Below are 23998 nucleotides of genomic sequence, written 5' to 3'. Positions count from 1 at the left end.
AATAGAAGTTATTAGTATTTTTTTTTTTTTTTTTTTAATCAAGACTATATTTCACTATCACCTAATGAAGGAAAAATTATATTTTCTAAAAAATAAAATAGGAGGAACAGCTTACTGCACGTAATTAACATAAATGTATTACATTTTGAAACTTAAATGATTACAAATAGATACTCTAAATGAAGCCATGAAATAAGAAAAAATTCAGAATTTGAAAGAAATTCTAAATTTTTTTTTGGTCAAAAAGAATCAAAACACAAACTCCTTCTTTGAAAGACGAACTACATCAAAACAAACTCTCAGCTATAACTCAAGTAGCCCTGAACAATTACCAACTCCACATGATAAAGAAAACCATTGACCAAGCCACCAAAGAGATTAATAACCCCAGAAGTAAAATAAAGAACCTCCCACCATCTTGCATTCCAAGGCATTAATAAACTGCCAAAAACCAAGGGGCAGCTATATTTCACAGTAACTCATCATACCTCAAAAAATGATTAATTACCCAAAAACAATCCCAAAGGGTCAGGGTCAGTATACTACATAAGGTGCAGGTGTGGGATCACCTACGTTGGAGAATCCTACCAACGGCTTCAATCAAGAGTGGAAACACAAGGATGTATAGTATTGTAGGTCCAACAAATTGGATACAGCCTACCATACCTTCCAATGCAGAAGCCGTTGGGAATTTAGAGAGAGCAGTACTCACCACTGATCAAACTTACAAAAGAAGAACCTTCAAGGAGGCCTTCTTCATCAGGGTTTTTTTAGCAGCCTTCTATCAACAGAAAAGTTGAAGTACAGAACATTTTAAATTGCATTTAAAATGTTCTGTACTTCAACATGTTCAAAAACTCACAATAATCCCAATCATAGAATACTACCCACCAGACATTACCACAAGAGGAGTAAAAACAGCTGGACATGGTCAGGACCAACAGGATGTAATACTCTTCATGTAATATTTCCAGTTTGAGATCATTCTCCTGTTTCAGGGCTATAGCCTAAATAGCCTTTTCATAACCAGCACAGTTGCCTTATGGCCTTTGCCCTCAGGGTGTTTCATATTCATTGAATAGCCTCAAACTTAATCGTCCCTTGTTATCCTTTATAAGGCCTTGCACTAGGCGAGTATTGAATTACATTATAGGAAGGAAGAGAAACATATTTATAAGTATGTACAGTTTTCATGGTTATTATTTTATCTTGATTATAGTTTAAGTTCCTGTACACACATATTCTCTCATAACAATCTAAAAATTAAAAGTTTTAGTTGTAATTTTTCCTGATTAATTGTCTATTAATTTATTTTATACAATTGCTAAATGTTCTCCTATTTTTAATCCCCATAGCATTTATGGTCTGATGTTGAGGTTTGCTAAGAATCCTGAAAAGTCACCTACTAACAATTTCATATAGAAATTGAGCTTGTATTCTGAGTGAGTTTAATGAAACCTATTTTGTTAATCTTTTCATGTGGTATACATAATACCATGTGAAATTATTATATATATAATTTTTATGTATAGTATATAATTTACCATATAAAAAAACTGAATTGTCATCATAAATCTAAAATAAGCCTTTTCATAGCACTATTAAATATGTCATAAATAAAATGGTTGAGATGGAAGAATCCTGGCATAATAGTTTCAAGCAAAAATAGCCATTCGTTTGGATTTCCTCTAGCAACATTCTTCCTGTTTACCATTCACAATCAGCTCAGACCACCTATTTAAACAATTTGTAGAAGCAAGCTCATATGCAGACATATGCAAACATTTTTCCCAATTTGTAATTCTTACTACTAAACTGCAACATCCAATCACAAAATATAATTTTTCTGCTTAAGAATAATACTTATTTCATAAAGCTATACATGGTGTAGTACAATATTATTATTATTTCTTTTATCAAGCCTATTTTTCACTATAAACTAATGATGGAAAAATTATAATTTCTAAAAACACAAAGATTAAATGTAGAAGTTCATCTATTAAATTTCCAAGAACAATCTTTCTATATTCTTGGATGTTTGACTTTTGTTACAGCTCAAAATTATGCTTATTTACCTCTTATGCTTATTAAAAGAGTAAGATAGATTTCACTATCTTATCACAAGCCTTTGCCATTAAAATATTGTATATAATTTCAGTAAGACCCAATCCTTGAATTATCTTTCTACAGTGTCTCTTATTAAACAATATTATAAACTTAAACTAATTTTCTTACATATTAAATTACTGCTGCCTATTAAATGCATTTCTCATTAATCATATAGTTTCAAGCATTATTATTGTCATCTAGTTACAACTTGGTAACTTAAAGATATATCACAAAAAAAGAATTTTTTTTTTTTTACCTTTGATAAGGAACTTTCTATTACAATTTTACAGTTACTTCACATTGTTTCGTGTTTAATGGATAAAAGCAATGAATACCATTTTTTTACTATTTTTTTTCTAAAAAAAAAAACATGAAAGGATACATTTAAGGCAAAACTTCCTCACAGCTTGTTGAATAAAGTCAAAATGTTCATCTTTATAGTCATATTCCTTTTCTAAAGTAGACATATAATCTGTCTGTAGGAAAAAATGAAATCTGAAACAACCAAGTTTATCATTTATGGTAAATTTTTTTAGAGTTAGAGCAAATGCATGTTTTTATAAATCAACTGCATTACATGTTGATATATACAATTACAGTACAGGGTATAAAAGGTTGCAAAGAATCTCAAAATAAACTAAACACTATATATATTCATCTATTACTAAACTATGAATGTGCCCTTGCTGTTGTGAATAATCCTGTGTGCTAAAGCTATTAAAAGAGAAAGGTGACCAATATGGGTAGCATTCAGTAACAGACAGACCAAGCTGCACCAAACAGTGTGAAATACAGTAACCATGATAAATAACACAGATTTAATGGGTTTCAAAAGGGCTGTGACTGTGGATATAGCATACCACCATCAATAACATGGTGAAGTCAGGGATAGTAAGCTGTTGCTACACAATGGTGTGGTTGTTTGCCAGATTGGCAAACTGATAAAAAAAAAAAAAAAAACAGCAATCACAAGCAAATATTTTAAGCTACTATTACATAATCTACTATTCTGCACCACAATCAATGTGGTGCAAAATAGTAGGTCATGTAATAACTTTTACAGATTGTTATATTGGCAACAATATGCTCAGTAGCTACTATTAAAACTTGAAAATATACTGATGCAATTTTAAGCTGCCTACTTATTAAGCAGATCATGATATTTTTATGCTTAAAGAAACTTTAAGCATAAAAATAGATATTTGCTAATGGAGAACCAGTTCCAAAGTGAGCATATATTTAAGAACTGGTTGATAGTGAAGAAACCATTACTTTAAAAGTTAATCTGGAAATTAGAAAACTTTTTAATTTAACAGGTATTAAAAGATCTGTATTAACTAAGTGAAATGGCATTTACATTTGTATTTTGCCTTTGTCATTATTTAAATAACACATTAGCATCAAAGCCATAATTACACTTGGCCTTCAGGTTTTAAAGCTTTACAGATTGGTCAGTATGATATATTACCATCTACTACTTGTTTGGAGAAGTTTGGGTTGGATTACCATTAAGTGGGTACGTACCCGAGTGATGCAATGATGGCAAAACAGTTAAGTATAACTCCACAATATGAGAGATGCCTGATGGTGTATTCTAAACACATCATACACCATCAGGCATCTCTCATATTGTGGAGTTATACTTCATAACTATTTTGCCATCATTGCATCACTTGGGTACCTACCAACTCACCGAAGAAGGGCCAAATAGCCCTGAAACGGCACCAGGGGGAGCCTGATGATGTCCGGAGTTTCCAAGAATAGGCAACAACAGCTTCTCCACTGGAGAAGCATTGCCTATTCACGGAGTTTGAGTTTTTGAGTGGTGTGAGTTGAAGGAGTTACTGTCCCTTTCATTCTTCTACACCGTTTCTTTTCTACCACTCCTACCTATTACTTTTCCTCTATCTTTTTGCTTTTCTAAGTCTAATAGGGACAAGTGGATAGTTGAGTCATTATCCCACACACATACAAAATAGCACTGAAATGGTGCCGTCTGGGTGGCGGTATCCATCCGAGAATAAGTAACATTATTCTCCTCCTCGGGTGAAGTGTTATTTATTCGAAGTAGTGCAATATCATGGCAACTCGTTGTGAAGGTATTCACAATATGAGATATAACTTAAAACGATGCTGTTTTGCTAACATTCTGTTAATTCAGATTTGGCTATGTATTACGATGCTTTTGCACTATACTTATACATAGTTCTGAAATGTTCTTAATGTACATTTAGGGGGCATCGGTACTGGTATTAATAACTTTCATTGTTATTCACTTAAAACAAACTTGGCAGTTGTTAATCCGCTGTGTAAATAAGTGATGAATTTTAAGGAAAATACATGACAAACCAAAACTCTCATAGCTCTTCAACATGCTGTGTATCCCAACAGCTGCTGTCTGTTTGCATGTGGGGCAAGGTTTTTCTGTTGAATACATTCACTGCAGGAATGCAAACGCACATCAAAACAAAAAGTGCTGTGCCTTAATATAAATATGCATCCAATATGAAGTATTGTAAAAGGAAAATCACACAAAATGAAAATTGATATCAACGCACTGTTTCAACCATGCATTATGGCTGATATTTTGCTTAGCATCAATTGCACTATCTAGAGAGCACAATAAAAGCTGTATACTTGGTTCACAGTTTCATTTGTTGTTTGCTTGTGTTGAAGTTATTTTATCTAGTTTATTATTTTACACAAGAAATAAAGGCAAAATTTTTTGAAAATTATTCTTGCTGAATTTTAATTCTTTAGTTTGAAAAACCAAAGAGAAAAAAAAATCAACCTTAGTGTATGTCTACTGATAAAATTTTATGTAAAAAGCGTTTTCCTATAAAATTTTACTCTAAAGGGTTGTTATAATGGATCCACAGCCTGGAACATCAGGACTGGAAAGGAACAGGTATGGATGGTATGTTGAAGCTGATGACATTGAATTAGCTCTTTATAATTTGCCATCCAATACTGAGAATTCTATTAAAGTGATGTGGATTCTGAATCTCATTCAAATGCATCCGCTGATGTTAGAACAATACAAACGACAGATACCAGTATTATTTGGAGTGATAATTCTTCGCATATGAAATCCCTTCCATTTATTAAAAAAACAGTGCCTGTTGGTACCAGTGCCCCAGGAAATAATCCAAATGAAGAATGATATTGGATCAAAAATCTAGAAAAAAAATATATATAAAAATATATATATATTTTTTTTATGTAAATCCCAAACACGAGAGGTATTGGAACCTATAGTACTTAGTACCATGGTTGGGTTGTAGGTTGAGAAGACGAAAGGAGATATTTGTTGACATTAGACTTGAACTTCTGTAGACTGTAATTTGCAGAAAATACATAAGAAGGAAGGTTGTTCCAGAAAACGGCAGTTGAATGAATAAACGAGGAAGATGAAAAGTTGGTTCTGTTAGTTTGAAGTTGGACAGTAAACCAATGTTGGCTGGTGGCGGCATGTGTTCAGACTGTTTTGAAAGAGAGAGCAGGAATTATAGAAGCCAATTCAGAACAGTGCCCATGGAAGTATCTGTAGAAGAGGCATGCAGCAGAAACAGTACGTCTATAAGACAGCGAGTGGAGAGACTCTGTTAGAGATGAATCATTAATTAACCTAACTGCCCTCTTCTGAACGGAATCAAGAAGCCTGAGAGAGGTTTTGGAGGCACCACCCCAGATGTGGGAACAATATTCCATGGCAGGGCAGATTTGTGATTTGTAGTGAACAGCTGTTTGGAAGAAAGGTAACGCTGAGAGAGAAAGAGAAAACCAAGTTTTTTAGATGCAGAGGAAGCAATATTTGTAATGTGTTGGTGCCAAGAGAGATTAGAAGTCAGAGTAATCCTCAAAAGAGATATCATTTTGCCTAGAAATCGGAGGTTCACCAAAGATAAGCATAGGAGCAGAAGAATCCTTTTTGCGAGATATAAGACAAGACTGAGTTTTAGAAAGATTGAAATCAACTAAGTTGTCTTTGTCCCACTGGAGAATTACCTGGAGATCGGCATTTAAGGAATTGGTATCAGATTTTCGAGAAGTTGAAGCTGATTGAGCAGAACAAGGTTTCTTAAAATGGAAAGTGGAATGCAATGTGCTATCATCGGCAAAACTATGGATAGGATATCCAGTCAATGGAAGGTTATTAATATACAAGAGGAAAATAGTGGGGGGAAAGAACTGAACCTTGGGGGACACCGGCATTAGTGGAGAAGTTAGAAGAGAGAGCCATCTACCATCACCCTCAGTGAGCGATCAGAGAGAAAACTGGATAACCAATTACAAAAAACAGGTGACAAACCATAAGATGGAAGCTGGTTTAGAAGACCTTTATGCCAAACACGATCGAAAGCCATTGAGATGCAAAGGGCAACTGCTTGTGTTTCACCGAACTTTTCCATTGAATTAGTCCATAAATGGGTAACATAAGCCAGAATATCACCAGTGGATCGACACTGACAGAATCCATACTGGCGATCGTTGATCAGACGGAAGGTTTCTACGTAGTTTAAGAGTTGGCGGTTAATTGATTTCTCCATTACTTCAGAAAGAGTAGAAGTAATTGAAATGGGACGATAATTGGATGGGAGGGATTTGTCACCCTTTTTAGGAACTGGCTGGATATGAGCAAATTTCCAAGCAGAAGGAAAAACACCTTTGGAATAAGAAAGTGAAAAAAGCCAGCAAAGAACAGGAGTAAGTTCAGGAGCACAGATTCTGAAAACAATTGGAGAAATACCATCAGGACCTGGAGCTTTCTTAGCATCAAGATTCGTTAAAATCCTTCTGACATCCTTTTGACGGAAGACCACAGGAGGTACTGAATGGAGCGTGTTGGGAATGGTGGGAGGTGTTTTACCAAGATCATTAATACGTGAGTTGGAAGAAAAATGGGATGCTAGCAGGTCAGCTTTATCTTTGGCCGAAGTGACAACAGAACCATCTGGTTTGGACAGAGGTGGGAGCAGAGATGGGCAAAAGTTGCGGCCAATAGCTTTGGCAAGAGACCAGAATGCTTGGCTACCATTAGGGCAAGAAGCAAGTTTTCTACTCTTAGCCTGTTCAAACTCTAGTTTGCACTGATTAATAACTGCTTTCCAATTGTTGCAAGCTTTGGTGTAGGCAGAAAATGAAACTGAAGAATTAGAAACAAGCCAATCACGGTATGCAACGTTCTTCTCTTGAACAGCCTTAGCAGATTTATTGGAAAACCAAGATTTAAATAAAGGACGAGATTTTAAAGTGGAGTGTGGGATAAAGGATTCCATTCCTGCAAGAATAATTTCACTGACACGATCTGAGCAAACATTGAAATCGGAAGTTTTGAAACAGTAATCCAACAAAGGAAAAGAAGAAAAAAAAATCTCGCAGATCATCTCATTTTGCATTCTTGTAATGCCAAACAATACAAGGTTGGGAATAACCATGAGATAAAGGCTCCATTGGAAAATATATAATCACCAAGTTGTGATCTGAGGTGCCTAAAGGACCTCTCACTTCGACCGTGTACTTAGAAGGGTTGTTTGTGAGAAAAAGATCAAGCGTATTGGCTGTATGATTAGGATTGTCCGGTATTTTGTAGGTAAATGAACAATCTGTGCAAGATCATTAGTAATTGCAAAAGCCTCGGCATTTAGACCAGCTGGGTTTGTGTGACTAGGAAACGGAAGCCAGCTGGAGTTATGAAAATTAAAATCACCAAGGAAAATTACCTCTCTGTTAGAAAAGTTGTACTGGAGAAAGTCAAGTTGCAAACAGGAAGTCAAAAAGCTCCAAGTGATTAGTGGAATTGGGAGAACGGTAGAGACAACAGATGAATTTTACACAATGAGTTTGAGAGATTTTAAGCCAGAGAAGATCAAAGAGAGGAGATTCCAAATTACCAAGTCTCTGACAGGGAATATCAGAACGGACATATGCATAAGTACCACCTTTGAGGCGAAAGGAATCATACAACGAATAATTTGGGCAGCTGAGATGAGCAGTAGTTGAATCAACTGATAATTGAGATTCTGTCAGAAAAAGTACATGGGGTTTGGCAGACAGCAAGTGGAAATGGACATCGTTGAGATTAGAATTGAGACCACATATATTTGTGAAATGAATTAGGAAGTGCTTGGGAGGTTTAGATCTTTTCGCAGATAAGCTTGCTCTATTAGTTTGACAATTCATGGTGTATTCAATTGTAAGAAGAAGTGGGTGGGACATGCTGTATGAAGTAATGAAATTTTTGGATATGGAATACACATGGTAAGAATATACTCAGATCCTTGAGATAACATGACCTCGACAATGCTCCCTGCATACACACTACTCGGACTCCCTCCAGTCACTATCTGGCAGAGTAGAGGTAGCAAGATTATACACTAGCTGATCCGGAAGCCTCCTAGAGAGTTACCAATAGGTTCAGTCTGGTGTACTAACTAGCAGCCGGCCTGCGAACACCATTTTACACCTGTACCCTCAAAATGTAAGGGATATTGGATCTCGCCACGATGTTCATCATAACCTCAAAAGTCATCAATCATACTGCATGATGGAAGAGATGGAGAAGGGTTGACCGGAACTTAGCTCTGGAGACTAAATGTGGGTTCCACCACTTCAAGCCTCCAATAAGCAAAGTGGTGGTATTGCACTGGTTGACGAGAGTCATCTACCACCTAGTACTGCCTGGTAACACAGAGGAGCGACATTCCTCCATGTGGTCTGGGCGCCACACCTTGACCCCTGCTTACGTTGGTTCACACCTGGGTGGTTGCCAACCACGTGTTTGTGCATGGATGTTATACCTAGGATTACTAACAGTCCCACCATCGTGAATTATAAGCAACAGTGAACATGTTCAAGTATAAAAATTGCTGTTGAGACTACATTTGACAATTGACTTGTCACAGTTACTACTGACTGATTTTGATGAATTTTTAACTGAAGTTTGAAATAAACATTTAATATGGTCTTTTCGTGGCTAAATGCTCAATTTTTCCATTTCCAAGAACAGTTTTGCTAGTGAGAATGATGCTATTAAATACAGTTTACTGTGCAATTACTATACTATTTAATTTACATAAAATATTCTAAACTATGTGTTCATTTCTAAGTTAAAAATTGTATTTGCTTCATATAATAATTTTTGCATACACTGTTTCTTTTAATGGACAATAAAATTGAAGCAGCATTCAGTGCTTCATTCTTAATCTAAGATTGTTTATAGAAATCTAAGAAAATGTTCTATAAATAATATAACTGAATATTTTCTTAAGATTTTTAATAATTTGTAATTGATTACAAATTGATTTCTAATAATAAGACTGTTAGCAGAAAAGCACTGAATTTGATAATTTCACTTTACTTTTAACATTCCTTCAGACATCAAAAGTAAAAGAAACAACTGGGATTTGATTAAACTGATTTTAGAAATGGTTGTTTGGAAAATTATATTGGATGCTATTATTAACAAATCAGCCTTAAATCTCAAGTACAACTATTCTTTAATTGCTAATTACACCCCCCCCCATCAGTATGATAAAGACAGAGTGAAAACCTTATAAAAAATTAACCTGTTTAATTTTTCATGATTTCATAAATATATAAATAAATTCTAACCACTTTATTACCCATGAAATTTGAGATGCTGAACCCTGTTTATTCAGGATTCACAGATGGATTTTTCCTGGATGGTTTCCTCCGAGTCCTTTCATTTGGTGAGCATTCATTTAGCTTTGGAATTTATTACTCATCAAGCTTTTTAAAGAAAAATGGTTAATTGCACCTTGAAAAGAAAAACTACTGCTGCCTCCTCTTCTTCCCTAGATGGGATTCTGCAAAACTCCTACTTAAAATCAGTATTGTATGTTTTGAATTTTAATTTTAAATTGCCGACCAAGCTAACCAGATGGGTAAAGTGCCTGCCTGGCAACCCAAAGATCGTGGGTTTGAATCCAGCCTCGGGCAGGATTAGAGTAAAATGCAAAATCTTTGGAAGGTGTATTATGGCCAAAGAAGCCGATGGGTGAACAACTACCAAATTAAAAAAAATATATAAAAAAAAATAATTGAAAATCAATATTTGATTTATAAATAATGGCTTAACAGCTCTCCTTATTAACATTTCCTGATGATTTTAAAAACCAGACTGCATGTTGTTTGTAGTAAACTAAATGATGCACTAATAAAGCTACTTGTAAAAGAATAAGAGAAGTATTCCTCAATATGATATGCAGAACACTTCGGTAAGATACTCTCCAGAAATTAAAAGGAAAAATTAAAAATCAAAAATCTTACATTACAGTAAGAAATAATTAAAAATAATTAAAAATTAAGTAAAAAATTAATTTAAAGGGAAAAAAATGCAAAACGATTTTCCTTCCTGAAGCTGACAATGCTTTTCGACCATATGTCGTGATCACAGGAATGAAAATTACCGAATAGGGGTGAGCATGGAAAATAATATTACGTGAAGGCTGGCAATTTACAATTAAAATACAAAAGATACAATACTGATTTTTAGGAGTTTTGCAGAATCCCATCTAAAGAAGAATAGGAGGCGGCAGTAGCTTTCCTTTTCAAGGTGAAATTAACTGTTGTTCTTCAAAGAAAATGAAGAAAATGCATTGAAGAAAATGGAGAATCAGAAAGCCCCAGGGGAAGATGAAGTTCCTGCAGAGTTGTTAAAATTTGGAGGAAGAGACATAACACAAAAACTGGCAAGACTCTTCACAAAATGCATTAGAAAAGGTGTAATGCCTAAGAGTGGAAGAATGCAATCATAGTTTTGCTGCATAAGAAAGGAGATAAATCAGAAATTGGAAATTATAGACCAATTAGCTTGTTATGCCACATCTACAAGTTGTTCACAAGGGTCATTACTAACAGATTAGAAAGAATACTTGATGAGAATCAACCGAAAGAGCAAGCTGGCTTTAGGACAGGATTCTCAACTATGGATCACCTTCACGTAATATTAGCATTAGCACAGGCATTTGATGCAAGAAAGCAAGCTTATGCAGCATGAGCCAAAAAAAAAAAAAAAAAAAAAAAAACAACTTCCACTTCACCTCTCTGTTCGTTCGAAATATATGTCCAGCTGAGCCTTAAACTTATTTAGGTTATCAACTTCCACGACAAGGGATGGAAGTCTGTTCCATCAACCAACAACCCGCTGGCTAAAGGCAAACTTCCACATCTCTATCCTACATCTGTCTTTCCTCAATTTGAATTTATGCCCTCTCGGGTGATTATTCTGAGCAAGAAGAAGAATCCCATCAGCATAGCATGCTCAAACCATTCAAGGCTTTATACACCTCTATCAGATCACCTCGCTGGTGCCTAGTCTCCAGACACTGTAATTTACAAAACTTATGCGTTTCTTCGAAAGAGCACCCCTTTGTTCCATTCACTAATCTTGTTGCCCTTCTCTGTACTCATTCCAGCAGCTCTATATCCTTCTTGAAATGAGGCCTCCAGACCTGTGTACAGTACTCTAGGTGTGGCCTGACCATTGCCTTATACAAGGGAATAATCACCTCCTTATCCCTGCTAGAACAATTCCTATATATCATTGACAAAACACCATGAGCTACTCTTGCAGCCCATCTTCACTGCTCAGAGAACTTCATATCTGCTTGAACAACCCCCCCCCCAGGTCCCTTTCATTCTCTACCACTGTCAGTGTAGTACCACAGAGTTGATACGTTGCTCTGGGGTTGCTGTTTCCAATATGTAGTACTTTACATTCGTCAATGTTAAACTTCATTTGCCACCTCTCAGCCCATCTGCTCAACCTCTCCAGATCCTGTTGCAGCAGCATAGTGTCAGTAGTGTCCTTCACAACCCTGCCAACCTTCGTATCGTCTGCAAACTTGGAAATTAAGCTTGACATACCATAATCAATATCATTTATAAATACAGAAAACAATAATGGACCCAACACTGAACCCTGAGGGACTCCACTAATATCATTAGTCCAAGATGAGCAGTGTCCATTGATTACCACTCTCTGTCTTCTCCCCTTTATCCATAGCAGCAATTTGCCTCCAATGCTACACTGCTCCAATTTGTGCAGCAGTCTTCCATGCGCAACAGTATCAAAAGCCTTTCTAAGATCCAAGTACAGTAAACCCCCGCTATTCGCGGGGATTACGTTCCTGAGAAATGTCTCGAATACTGAGTTATGGCTCCCATAGTAATAAAGGGGTTCTGTTCCAAAGTATGAAATATATAAGAAAAACTAGTCTAAAATTTTGTCTATGTATGTATTATATGTATCTTCATAATATGACTATGTACATAGATAGTACATAGTGAAATGCAAGCATATGGCATCGAAATGAAAATAAGAAACAATTTAATATTAAATGTAATATTTATTAGAAATTTCAAACAAATCTTTCAAACCAGCGCCTTTGCTTGCTAGCAAAAAAAACATCCCGCCAGTGCTATCACCAGTTTCGCGAATGATGAGTGAACTTAACGGAATTTTATTTTGAGTTCGGTCTTCTATCCACAGATTTAAAGCGTTGTCCAATTTTTCTAATTTAACATCACGAGTTACAGAGCAAATTTTTGAAGCAATTAGCGCGTTTTCACGGACACTACGGCGGATTTTTTCTTCCGATTTTTGACTGATCGTACCATTGACTCATTGATTTTATAATGTTTTGCCACTGAGGAGACACTTTCACCATTAGAAATTTTGTCTAATAACTCAATTTTATTTGCTAATGTCATCACCTTCTTTGTTATTTTCACATTTCTCTTTTTATTCATAGCCATATTTTTGTAGGAGTTAGAAAAAACTTGTCCACAATAAAGTAACTTTCTTCCGTTAACACACTCGAAAAAGTCTGTTTTACACTGCAAAACGGTAGATTTATAATTTTTGTAAGCATATCAATTTATAAATTGATAAATTTATTCAATTTATAAACATAAATTAAAGGCAAACGACGAAACCTTCCATGACAAACGCATAACACATACTGAACAAGGATTAGCGAGAAACATCCACGCTCGCGATTTTGTCACCCCTCTCCCCCACCACCCACTGAGTGCTGTATTGACCGGGAAAGATAATTTTAGCCACACCCATGTTTTTATGGCGGAAAATATTCACGGCGCTTTAAAATTCACATTTTTTTAGGTTTCATTTTATATTAAATCAGCGATCGCGAATACAGATACCGCGAATAGCGGGGGTTTACTGTGTCCCATCAGGGGCTCGACGGCCAATAGGCCAGAAGAACAATGGGCACAACATACTACACAACACATGATCCACACACTTTTAAATCTCTGACCGTGACAGAGTACTGTCCCTCGATACAGCGAACACTCGCAGAGATGGGAGAAATTCCTGGTGCCGTTTGACCCTCAACATACTTTGTACTTTGTATATAATATCAAAGTTATTCTCTGCATCCAGTTCTTTTGTGACTGCATCAGAGTATCCAATCAAATTGGTCAGGCAAGACTTCCCCTTAACAAAACCATGCTGTGTCCGAGCTATAACTGAAGTCTTGTCTAGATGATCCTGCAGTGCTTCTTTAACCAGTGCCTCCATTAATTTTCCTGGAACAGAAGTTAAACTCACAGGTCTATAATTACTTGTGTCAGCCTTTGATCCTCCTTTGTGAATTGGGGTGACATTTGCACATCTCCAGTCTGTGGGTACCTCCCCAAAGCTCTCATAATTATGGCTAAGGGTTTGCTTACTTCCTTTGCTGCCTCCTTTAATATAACTGGATAGATCCCATCCACCCCAGGTGCCTTTCTTGTGTTTATCTTCAACAATTTCTCCTCCACTTTACTCTCAGTTATTACAAGATTATCTAGCTTACTGCAGAGTTGAATACAACTCTGGCATTCTCCTCACTGAACAACTCCTCATGTGTGAATGTCGATGCAAAATATTCATTTAGCGTGTTAGCTAACTGAGCAGGATCATCAACAGTTGACCCATCGATACCAAGTGGACCAATCTGATTCATCCCCTTCCTTCTAGAGTTTACATTAGTAAAGAACTTTGCTGTTTTCTTTTTTTTTGCATCCCTTGCCAAAGATTTCTCGTAATATGCATTTGCCTGCCTAACCTTCTTATGACTTGGTTACAGACCAGCTTATATCTATCATAGGCTTCCACGTCACCCATTAATTTATACGAATCGCATGCATTTTTCTTCTCTGCCATATGTCTCATTAGTTCATCTGACATCCATTTAGGCCTAAACCTTGAACAATATTTCTTAGTTGGTATGTAAAGCCTAGTAGCTTCCAAGATTAATTCTTTGAATGCTTCCCATTTTGAATTTGCTGTTGGTAACATCATCAGTTGGTCCCACTGTATAGAAATTAAATAGTCTCAGTCCATCGTAGTCACCTTTACAAAAGCAAAAACCCTTCCCTTTACCCTTGATGGTAGTTACCTCTTTGAGTAAATCCCACTTCAGCACACTGTGATCACTGCCACCTAGTGGTTCCTTTATCTGCAGATTCTTGATGCATGAAGAATCACTACTGATAATCAGATCAAGAATATTACTCCCTCTAGTTGCCTCCCGAACATGCTGCTGTAGAAAACAATCATCCAATAAATCCACAAAAGCCTTGCTAGTGTGTGTGAGTGACCAACCCACAAATTCCAATTAATCTCTGGGAAATTAAAATCCCCCATTATAAGATACTCTGATTTAATGGCCTACTCTATTTCTCTGCATAATTGCTCATTATACTCTTCAGATTCATTAGGCATATAACACACACACCTACACTCATTTTTCCTTTCCCAGCTTATGTCATACTAAACAGACTCAACATTGCATTGTCCACCAACATCAATTGGATGCAGTTCCTTGGATTTTATGTGTTTCTTAACTAACAGCACAACCCCTCCTACCTTCCTGTCCTGTCTATCCTTCCTGTACACATTATACACCCCAAATTCCAATTCAAATGTTTCATGCCATTAATGATAAACATACTTTTTTATTTAACAAGGCCAAAATACTTAATGTCCAACATAATTATATGATACTATTAATTGCAGAAACTGTCAAAATTAAATTACTTGAGAATTCTATTAATGTTCGCCGACCATATCTAATCTCCGACTAGTGGTCCTGCATGCGCAAAGGGAAATGATCCCTATTTACGTTTTCATCTTCATCATCAGCCATTTTTAATCCACTGCAGGATGAAGGCCTCTCCAGCAACTTTCCAGTTCCTTCTGTTTTGTGCAATGACCATCCATTTACTACCCACAAACTTGCGGGGTTCGAGCCCGTCACCACCAAATACGGAAAGGTCAGGGAATGACCACCGCATATCCCGGAGCAATATGGCCTTAGTTGCTAATGCTCCTAAAACCAAATAACAAACTAACAAACCCACAAACTTATGAATTTCATCTATCCACCTTGCCATTGTCTTCCAGGTTTTCTTTTAGCTCCTCTTGGGTACCATTCTGTTATTTTCTTAGTCCATCTGTTATCATGTCTTCAGGCTATGTGTCCTGCCCAAGATCATTTTAGTTCTTTAGTTCTGATAAGAATATCCTTTACTTGAGTTTGCTGCCTAATCCATGTGTTTCTCTTCTTATCTAACAGTCTGATTCCCAATATAATTCATTCTATTCTTTGCTGTGTAGTTATCAGCTTCTCTTCCATTCTTTTGGGAAGTGCCCAAGTTTCACTTATACATTGGTTCATTATTTTACGTTTCAGACAAACTTGGGATATTGTTCTTCAGTATGTGACGATATTTCCTGAATGCTGTCCATCCAAAATTTATTCTTCTCTTGACTTCCAGCCATTTATCATTATTACAGCTAATAACTTGTCTCATCCCAGATAAGTATATGACTCCACCTTTTCAATTACTGCTCCTTCAATCATTATGTTCCTTTCTGTGGCATACTTGTTCATCATTACTTTTGTTTTAGCCATATTCATCTTTAGTCCAAAACCCTTACTAACTGTGCATAACTGATTAAGATTTTCCTCTAATTTTTTGGGATCGTGGCTTTTGACCATAATGTCATCTGCAAATCGTAAATGGTTTAGGTACACTCCCTCACATTGACTCCTTTCTGTGACCAGTCTAATCTTCTGAAAGCTTCCTCAAGGGCGGCACTAAACAACTTCAGAGATATTGTGTCTCCTTGTCGAACTCCTTTCTTGATTTTAAATTTGCTACTGTCTTTGTCTAGTCTAATAAAGGAGGTAGCGTTCTCATATATTTTATTCAAAATCATAATTATGGGGTATCTATGCCTTGTCTTTCCACTGCCCAAAACATTGCCTTATGCTGTATGGAGTCAAATGCCTTTTCATAATCCGCAAATGCCAGGCATAATGGTGTTTTATATTCATTTGCTTTCTCCATTAGCTGTGATATTTAAAAGGCTCAAGCTAATGGAAGTGCTGTGGGTCAGATGAGAACTGAGGGGGACAGTTGCCTTCTGAATCACAGCCTTTTAAAATGCACTGCTTGCATGATGTTTGTGGAGCATTCAGGTACGGGACATGATATTGCCATGGCAGATGTCTTTGTGTGTGTGCACGATGCAAGGAGTGTAACGAAATCAGGCAACAACTCAGCATTATTATGGGCCTATATGAGAGCTTGAAGGACAGGGTGGATGCCCTCGAAGGAACTAAATTGAGGGGCCCATCAAGATCTCAGCTGCCCACATCAATGCCAGAGCTTGCACTTGGTCATCATGCAACACAGCGGCAACCCCCAAGGCAGAATGCGCTGGTCCCACAGGAACTAGTAGTTTTTGGTGACTCTATTGTCAGGGAAACGGGGTACATGCTTTGTAAAAAGGATAGGTGGAACAGGACCAGGGTATATCTGCCAGGGGCAAAGGTTGATGACGTTGTAGAGCGGATATCATCTTTTAAGGGCACAAAAGGTGATATAGTTGTACACGTTAGCACTAATGATATCAAGAGTAAAAGACCGGCAGAATTACTTAACAAGTACAGGTCACTGTTGAAAAAAAGCCGTGAATTAGGGTTGAATTTGAAAGTGTCTGCAATTCTGCCCAGACACGATAGGAGGGAGTATATGATGAGAGCCTTGTCGATCAATTCAGCCCTGGAAAGATTGTGCAAGGACGAAGGGGTAGAATTTTTTTCAGCCTGGTCTGTACTTGTTAACAGGAGAGACTGCTTCACAGGGATGAGATACACTTAAATAGAAAGGGTGCAAGAATATTTGCTGATGCTATCAAGGCAGTGTTAGATGGGTTGGAAAACTGCTAGCTTGAAGGGGGGGGAATACAAAGACTAATAGATTAACAGTAGCCACTGGGAGAGGTGAAAGTGATTCTTGCACTGCTTCTATTGGAATGAGCAGAAGCCTGAAAAACAAGATGCAGGTTATTTCAGATACTGCTGGGAGTCACTGCGGTACAAGTAAACACATGGGTTGTGTTAGGGTAGCTAAGAATAGAAACAGGTGTATGTATACTTGCGTGTACACCAATGCTAGGAGTTTAGTAAATAAATTTGATGAATTTGAGGTATTGCTCAAAACATCAAAGGCAGATATTGTTTGGATATCAGAGACATGGTGTCTCACAGATATAAGGAATGCAGAACTGGAATTTGGGGAGTACAACGTCTACAGAAAGGATAGACAGGATAGGAAGGGATGATATTGGTGATAGATGAAGAAATGATACACAGTAAGAAAATTTCCTGACTATGTATCATTTCTTCATCTATTATATTCAGATTTTGCATATTTCCCATCCCCTGATTCGACCTCTTGTTAAAATTGCCCTCCCATATCTGAATATAGTGTTATGTATTTATTTGTTGTTATTATTTTTGCTTCCTCAGTCCCAGTTCATTTTTGTACTAGGTTTTTCAGATTCTTTCACCTATTTAACCACTACCTCTCTTCCATTTTCAACTATCCCTTAAACTTCTCTTAGTTCAGGTACCTTGTCTACTTTTCATTTCCATTTTCCCAGACTATTTATCTATTTTAAAAACCACACATTATATATATATATATATATATATATATATATATAAATTTTTTTTTTTTTTTTTTTTTTACAGTATGTATCCATTCATCTAACTAGAAAATTTAATTATCTAGTACTGTTCAAGTAAACCACAGATAAAGGTTAATAGAAATTTTACTGTATGTCACATATACAAAGGGTACTAGGAAAGTTTTGCAATACAGCTTTGTTTATTTAATTTTTTCAAAGTAATTTCCTCTACATTCAATACACCTCTCCATCCTCCGAAACCAATCTTTAAACCAGTTCTGCAAAGTTTCACTAGGGAGTAAAGCACACTCGTTGTCCCAAGCCCGTAGAAGGTCCTCATCACTGGAAAACCGCCTCCCTTTTAGCTTCATTTTCACATGCGGGAACAGTGCAAAGTCACAGGGAGCAAGGTCTGGACTGTAGGGACGGTGCTCCAGAAGTTTCAGTCCTGTCGTGGTCAAATATTCGGTGCAGGCTTTGGCGCGGTTAGCTGGAGCATTATCGTGATGGAGGTACCAGGTGTCCATTCTTGACTTTGGCCGCAGGTTCTTCATAGATCCAATGACTTTAGGCAGGCATTGTTCAGTATACCACTTAGCTGTGACTGTCTTCTGCGTGTCCAAAACGACACGTTCCACAATTCCACTCGATTTGAAAAATACAGCTATCATTTTCTTCTTTACAGATCGGGATTTTCTGACAATTACGGGTGTGTCGTCATCATCAAAGACCCAAACTTTGTTTTGAGCCTTGGTCGGCAGATCGTAATAGTACAGCCAAGTCTCGTCACCTGTCACGATGTTGTTCACATACCGAGATTGTCCCTTATCAAACTTTTTTAACATCTCCCGGCACCAAGTCACATGTCGTGTCATCTGCTCTTCAGTCAGTTGATGCGGCACCCAGAGAGAACAAAGTTTCTTCATGTGCAAATGATCTTGCAGAATCGAACGAATTGCTGGTGCATTTAGGCCCAAAGTATCCTCTATCTGTTGGTAGGTCACTCGCCTGTTTTCGTCAAGCATTTTCCTCACAGCAGTAACGTTTTCCTCCGTAACTGACGTTCGTGGCCTTCCCGGCCTCTCAGAATCCTCCAGAGTGAAATTTCCCCTTTGAAATTCTCTATACCACCTGAATATCGTTGTACGATGTGGACAATCATCATCTAGTGCAAGAGTCATTTCTTCTAAGCACTGGTCTATGGTTAAACCACGCACGAAATTATACCACAAAACTGTCCTTATCTCATTTCGTGACCACGATGCCATCGCAAGCACTTTACACTCTCACTACTAATGAATAACTGAGCCCGTCGACTTGGCGCGGCGGCTACTATGCATGTATGAACATGTCTCAACATGCAGCAACAAGCAGCTTCCTGTGATTCATTGTTGCATCATATTGCAAAACTTTCCTAGTACCCTTTGTATTATAAAGTAAGTTCTAGAACTGCATTCATTCTTATAAAAAAGATTTTTTAAAAAACAGAGGTAACTCAACCTTTGTAATTATAACAGTTATATCTAATCCAAGATTGTGGATTAAGGTTCGTTCACCAAGTGGTAAAAGGGATGCATCATCTGCTCCAAATGACCTCCGTAATGGGGATGTTACCCCTTCAATTTCATCACCAGGTTCTATGTAATCTTGAAATTTCTTCAAAACTAAATAAGATAAATGAACACATAATATCATTTTACCAAAATTTTAAAATTGTAAGAAATTTGCTTCCCCCCCCCCCTTTAAACTCAACTTACGGAAATAATTACTATGGACTTTTAAGAATAACAAAATTATATTTAAGTAGCATAAAAACACATTTATAAAGAAAGACAATATAAAAATTTCATAAAAGCAGCAACCAAATAAAATTACTAGTGGTGGTAACATGAAACAAGATACAAATAATACCATTATAAATATTAAAACAGTACAGAATAAAAAGGCCTACGTGCTCCGGATTCATAATGCGAAAAAATTTATTTGTTGCACAGAGCATTAAACTACAATACATAAAATTAGCTTTCGGCTGGGTGGCAGCCTTCATCAGATTAAAATACTTGAATGGCATCTCTATTCTAACTGCCATTCAAGTATTTTAATCCGATGAAGGCTGCCACCCAGCCGAAAGCTAATTTTATGTATTGTAGTTTAATGCTCTGTGCAACAAATAAATTTTTTCGCATTAAAACAGTACAGGTTAAAAATTTTGATTCCAACATTCACATTTTACTATCTTCATAACATTTGCACTTAATAGCAAAGAATAAAATACTTTAAATATTAATTTGTCCAAATATTCTTATTAAAACTACTCAACGTTCACAACATTAGGTGGATGTTTATTCCAACAATTAATTATTCTTTGGATGAATGCAATTTCTGCATATCTATTCTGCAAGCGTCCTTTTTTCAATTTAAATTTGTTCTCTTAGGTGTACAATTGAGCACATGGGTGCATGCCATCTGAGAAAGAGTGAAGATGCCATAAGCATTTAGTTCACTTAATCTTTTTAAAGCCTTAAACACTTCAATTAAGTCATGATGTTTGCCTAAGTTTCAGAGACTGCAATTTACAAAACCCCACCTTTTTTGTTTGTGACTAATCATGCTACTCTTCATTGCACCCTTTACAACAAGATCTGTGTTCTTCCTAAAATGAAGTTTTCAAAACTGTACGCATATTTCAGATGTAGCCTAACCATTGCCTTTTACAACAGGATAGCCATAAGTGACAGAACCCTTATGAGTTGTTCTAGCAGGCAGTTTTCAATGCTCAGACAACTTTGTGATACTGTACAATTACTCCTAGGATATCTTCCTTATCAAGACTTTGGTATGCTACCCCAGGATTGCTGCCTACTCAAATGCAGTACCTTGCGCAGAAGACAAATGTTAAACCTCAACTGCCATTTTTCAGTCCATCTGCTTAATTTATCTGCATCTCGAAGTAGCATACCCCCATGCTCCCAATTATTGTCACTCACCACCCTGTCCACTTTTGTATCTCCAGTAAACTTGCACATCAAACTTGAATTTCTATATTAATGTCATTACCAAGGAGCCCATTAGTCCATGAACAGGAGTAGCCATTTATAACCACTGTCTTTTACCACTCAACCATCCCATTATCCATAGTACTAAATTACCTCTAATGCTAGATTGTTCCAACAATATAGTACATTTCATGTGGTATGGCAGTGGTCTCAAACTCAAATTGCATGCGGGCCGAATGCACGATCTGAAAGCAGCTGACGGGCCGGAATTTTTTTTTAACAAAAGTGAGAGTGAATATATATGTATTGCACCGTACTTACTCCTAATGTATGGATACCACCCCTTTATAACCTGGTGTTATGCGTGATGCGTGTGTATGGTGTGTTGCGTGTAAGTTTATAATAAGTTTGGAAATTTTACTTGTAAAATTTAATTTGCCTCAAACATGGTTTAATTGAAAATTTATTTCAATAATGTTCAATTGTATTTTCTACAATGTTTTTCTCTATACTTACTTTTTATTTCTCAAACTTATATTTTTCTCCTTCTCTCCCTGGCTAAAATTATGACTCTTTCTTTCGGTTAAATTTTCTTTTCTATTTTCTTTAGAGGCCCAATCACTTACTAAATATTTATCAAAACATACAAACAATAATAACAATAAAGCAAAGGAAAAAATTCAAATTTATATTTATTTTCTATCTGAAATCTAAAGGTTGGTACCTGCAAGAAATTTCTGTTGGTTACACTTTGTAATTCAAACGTATTGACAGCTAAATATTAAATTGTCAGACTGACATTTATTTCAAATAATTCTAATATGTTATATTAACCACTAAATAACTTACTTTTAACTTAAACTAAAAATAAACAAATTATGAAAACTTTCCAAGTGGGACAAAACTTGAGAATAAATAATGACAACCTATTCTCTTTCTTTTATTTATTAAATTTTTCTTCGACACATACAGAAAAAATACATATGTTTGTATGTAAATAATTATAAACTTCTTTATTTCTTACTACAACTTGACACTTGATGGTGTTTCGATTCTGATAAAGTTTGTAGCCTTGGAGAAAAATTACTAGAAACTATCTTCATCACGGAATGTAGATGCTCATCGGTCAATCGGGTTCTTTTCTTAGACTTATTAATTTTCAACTGCGAAAAAAACTGTTCACATATAAATCTACTCCCAAACAAAGCGATTATTCTTAATGCAAAAATTCGTAACTGAGGGTATTTATCTTTTGACAAGTACGAATAAAAGTTAATCAAATCTGTATCTTCAAATCTTTGAATAAGATTTATATCACACTGTAAATTAATTAGCTCCATTTGTAGATTTTCTGGTGCGTTATTCATGTTCGTTTTTAATGGTAATGAAAATAATGTAAAATGGTACTCCAAATCATTAAAATCTTTAAATATTTCTTCAAATTCTTGTCGTAATAATGCTATTTTTCTTGCATATTCTTGAGATTTTTCATTTGAAATAATGGCAGGATTTAAGATGTAGGAAATGTACAAAATTTTTGATTCCATTTGTGTTTCCCATAATTGCAATTTAACTTTAAAAGCTTTAATACAAGCATACATGTCAGTGATAAGTTTATTCTTTCCTTGCAGCTCTTTATTGAGAATATTTAAATGGCCGGTTAAGTCAACAAGAAATGCTAAATCTGTTATCCATGTATCATTATGTAGCTCGTCGATGGTTTTATTTTTTTGTGTCATGAAAATTTTGATTTCAGTTATTAAATCAAAAAACTGTTTTAATACAGCTCCTCGACATAACCACCTCACCTCGTTATAATAAATCATTTCTCTGTACTCACTTTCAATTTCTTCAAGCAATGCAACAAATTCTCAATGATTCAGAGCTTGTCCACGGATAAAGTTTACTGTTTTAGTTACTTGTTTCCATAACATTATCCATCTGCAAACTTTTGGCACAAAGTGCTTCTTGATGAATAATGCAATGTATAATGCAAAAATTATTCTGAAAATTTTCTTCTTTCACTATATTTCTTAATTTTACCACTACTTCATTTTTTTTTACCAACCATAGCAACTGCACCATCACTTGCAAATCCAACCATTTTATCACAACTTAATTTATCTATTACAGTTTTTATTTCAGAAAAAATATCCTGTGCACCAGGAATTATTTCATAGGAATTATTTCCAATAATTCCTCAATTACTTCAAATTCATCAGTAACACCTCGTACGAAAACGGCAAGTTGTGCTATATCTGTGATGTCAGTACTCTCATCAACTGTTACTGAGAATGCTGCAAAATCTATACTTTTTTTCTTTTAACTGACATCGTAAATCACTAGCGATTTCGTTAATACGTTATGCTACCATGTTGGCTGACAAACTAATATTTTTAAATAATTGTTGTTTGTCAGGACAAAGAAGTTCAGCAGACTTAATCAAACAATCTTTAAGGAATTCGTCATCAGTAAATGGTTTTGATCGTTTTGCAATGATGTGCGTGAGAGCAAAACTTGCATGAATTGTTGCTTCACTGGATTTATTTGCTTCAGTAAAAAAAAATTTTGTTGTCGTTGTAAGCCAGATTTCAGAAACTAACTTTTCTTCCCTCAATTTGCCTTCCAACATTTCAAATTTTTCTTTATGATTCGTTTCGTAATGGCGACGTAAATTGTATTCTTTTGGAACTGATATTCCCTTATTACAAATAAAACATACAATTTTATTGCGCACAACATCACAAAAGTACATAATTTCCCATTTATCTTCAGCCGACTGGGCTAGCCGGGTGGGTAGAGTGCCTGGCTGGCAACCCAAAGGTCCTGGGTTCGATTCCCGCCTCGGGCTTGGATTAAAGTACTCTAAAAAAAAAAC

At 36.0% G+C, this 23998-nt stretch overlaps 1 protein-coding gene across 3 annotated transcripts in view; it reads right to left on the bottom strand.

Moving 5' to 3' along the window:
• Nucleotides 1-23998, bottom strand: part of Dlic (dynein light intermediate chain) — a 240292-nt gene that overhangs the window by 132574 nt on the left and 83720 nt on the right. For all 3 annotated transcript variants that reach the window (XM_090381830.1, XM_090381831.1, XM_090381832.1), the window contains 2 exons: nucleotides 19625-19788; nucleotides 2492-2585 (listed from right to left, as the gene is read on the bottom strand). In XM_090381830.1, coding sequence (XP_090237956.1) covers nucleotides 2492-2585; nucleotides 19625-19788 — 258 coding nt within the window. The remainder of the gene's footprint in view (nucleotides 1-2491; nucleotides 2586-19624; nucleotides 19789-23998) is intronic.

The sequence above is a fragment of the Mastigoproctus giganteus genome, chromosome 9 (genome assembly GCF_048544385.1).
Source record: "Mastigoproctus giganteus isolate SK-2022 chromosome 9, ASM4854438v1, whole genome shotgun sequence".
NCBI classification, from domain to species: Eukaryota; Metazoa; Arthropoda; class Arachnida; order Uropygi; family Thelyphonidae; genus Mastigoproctus; species Mastigoproctus giganteus.
Note: the sequence above shows the minus strand (reverse complement) of the source record. Positions and strands in the feature narration are given on the sequence as shown.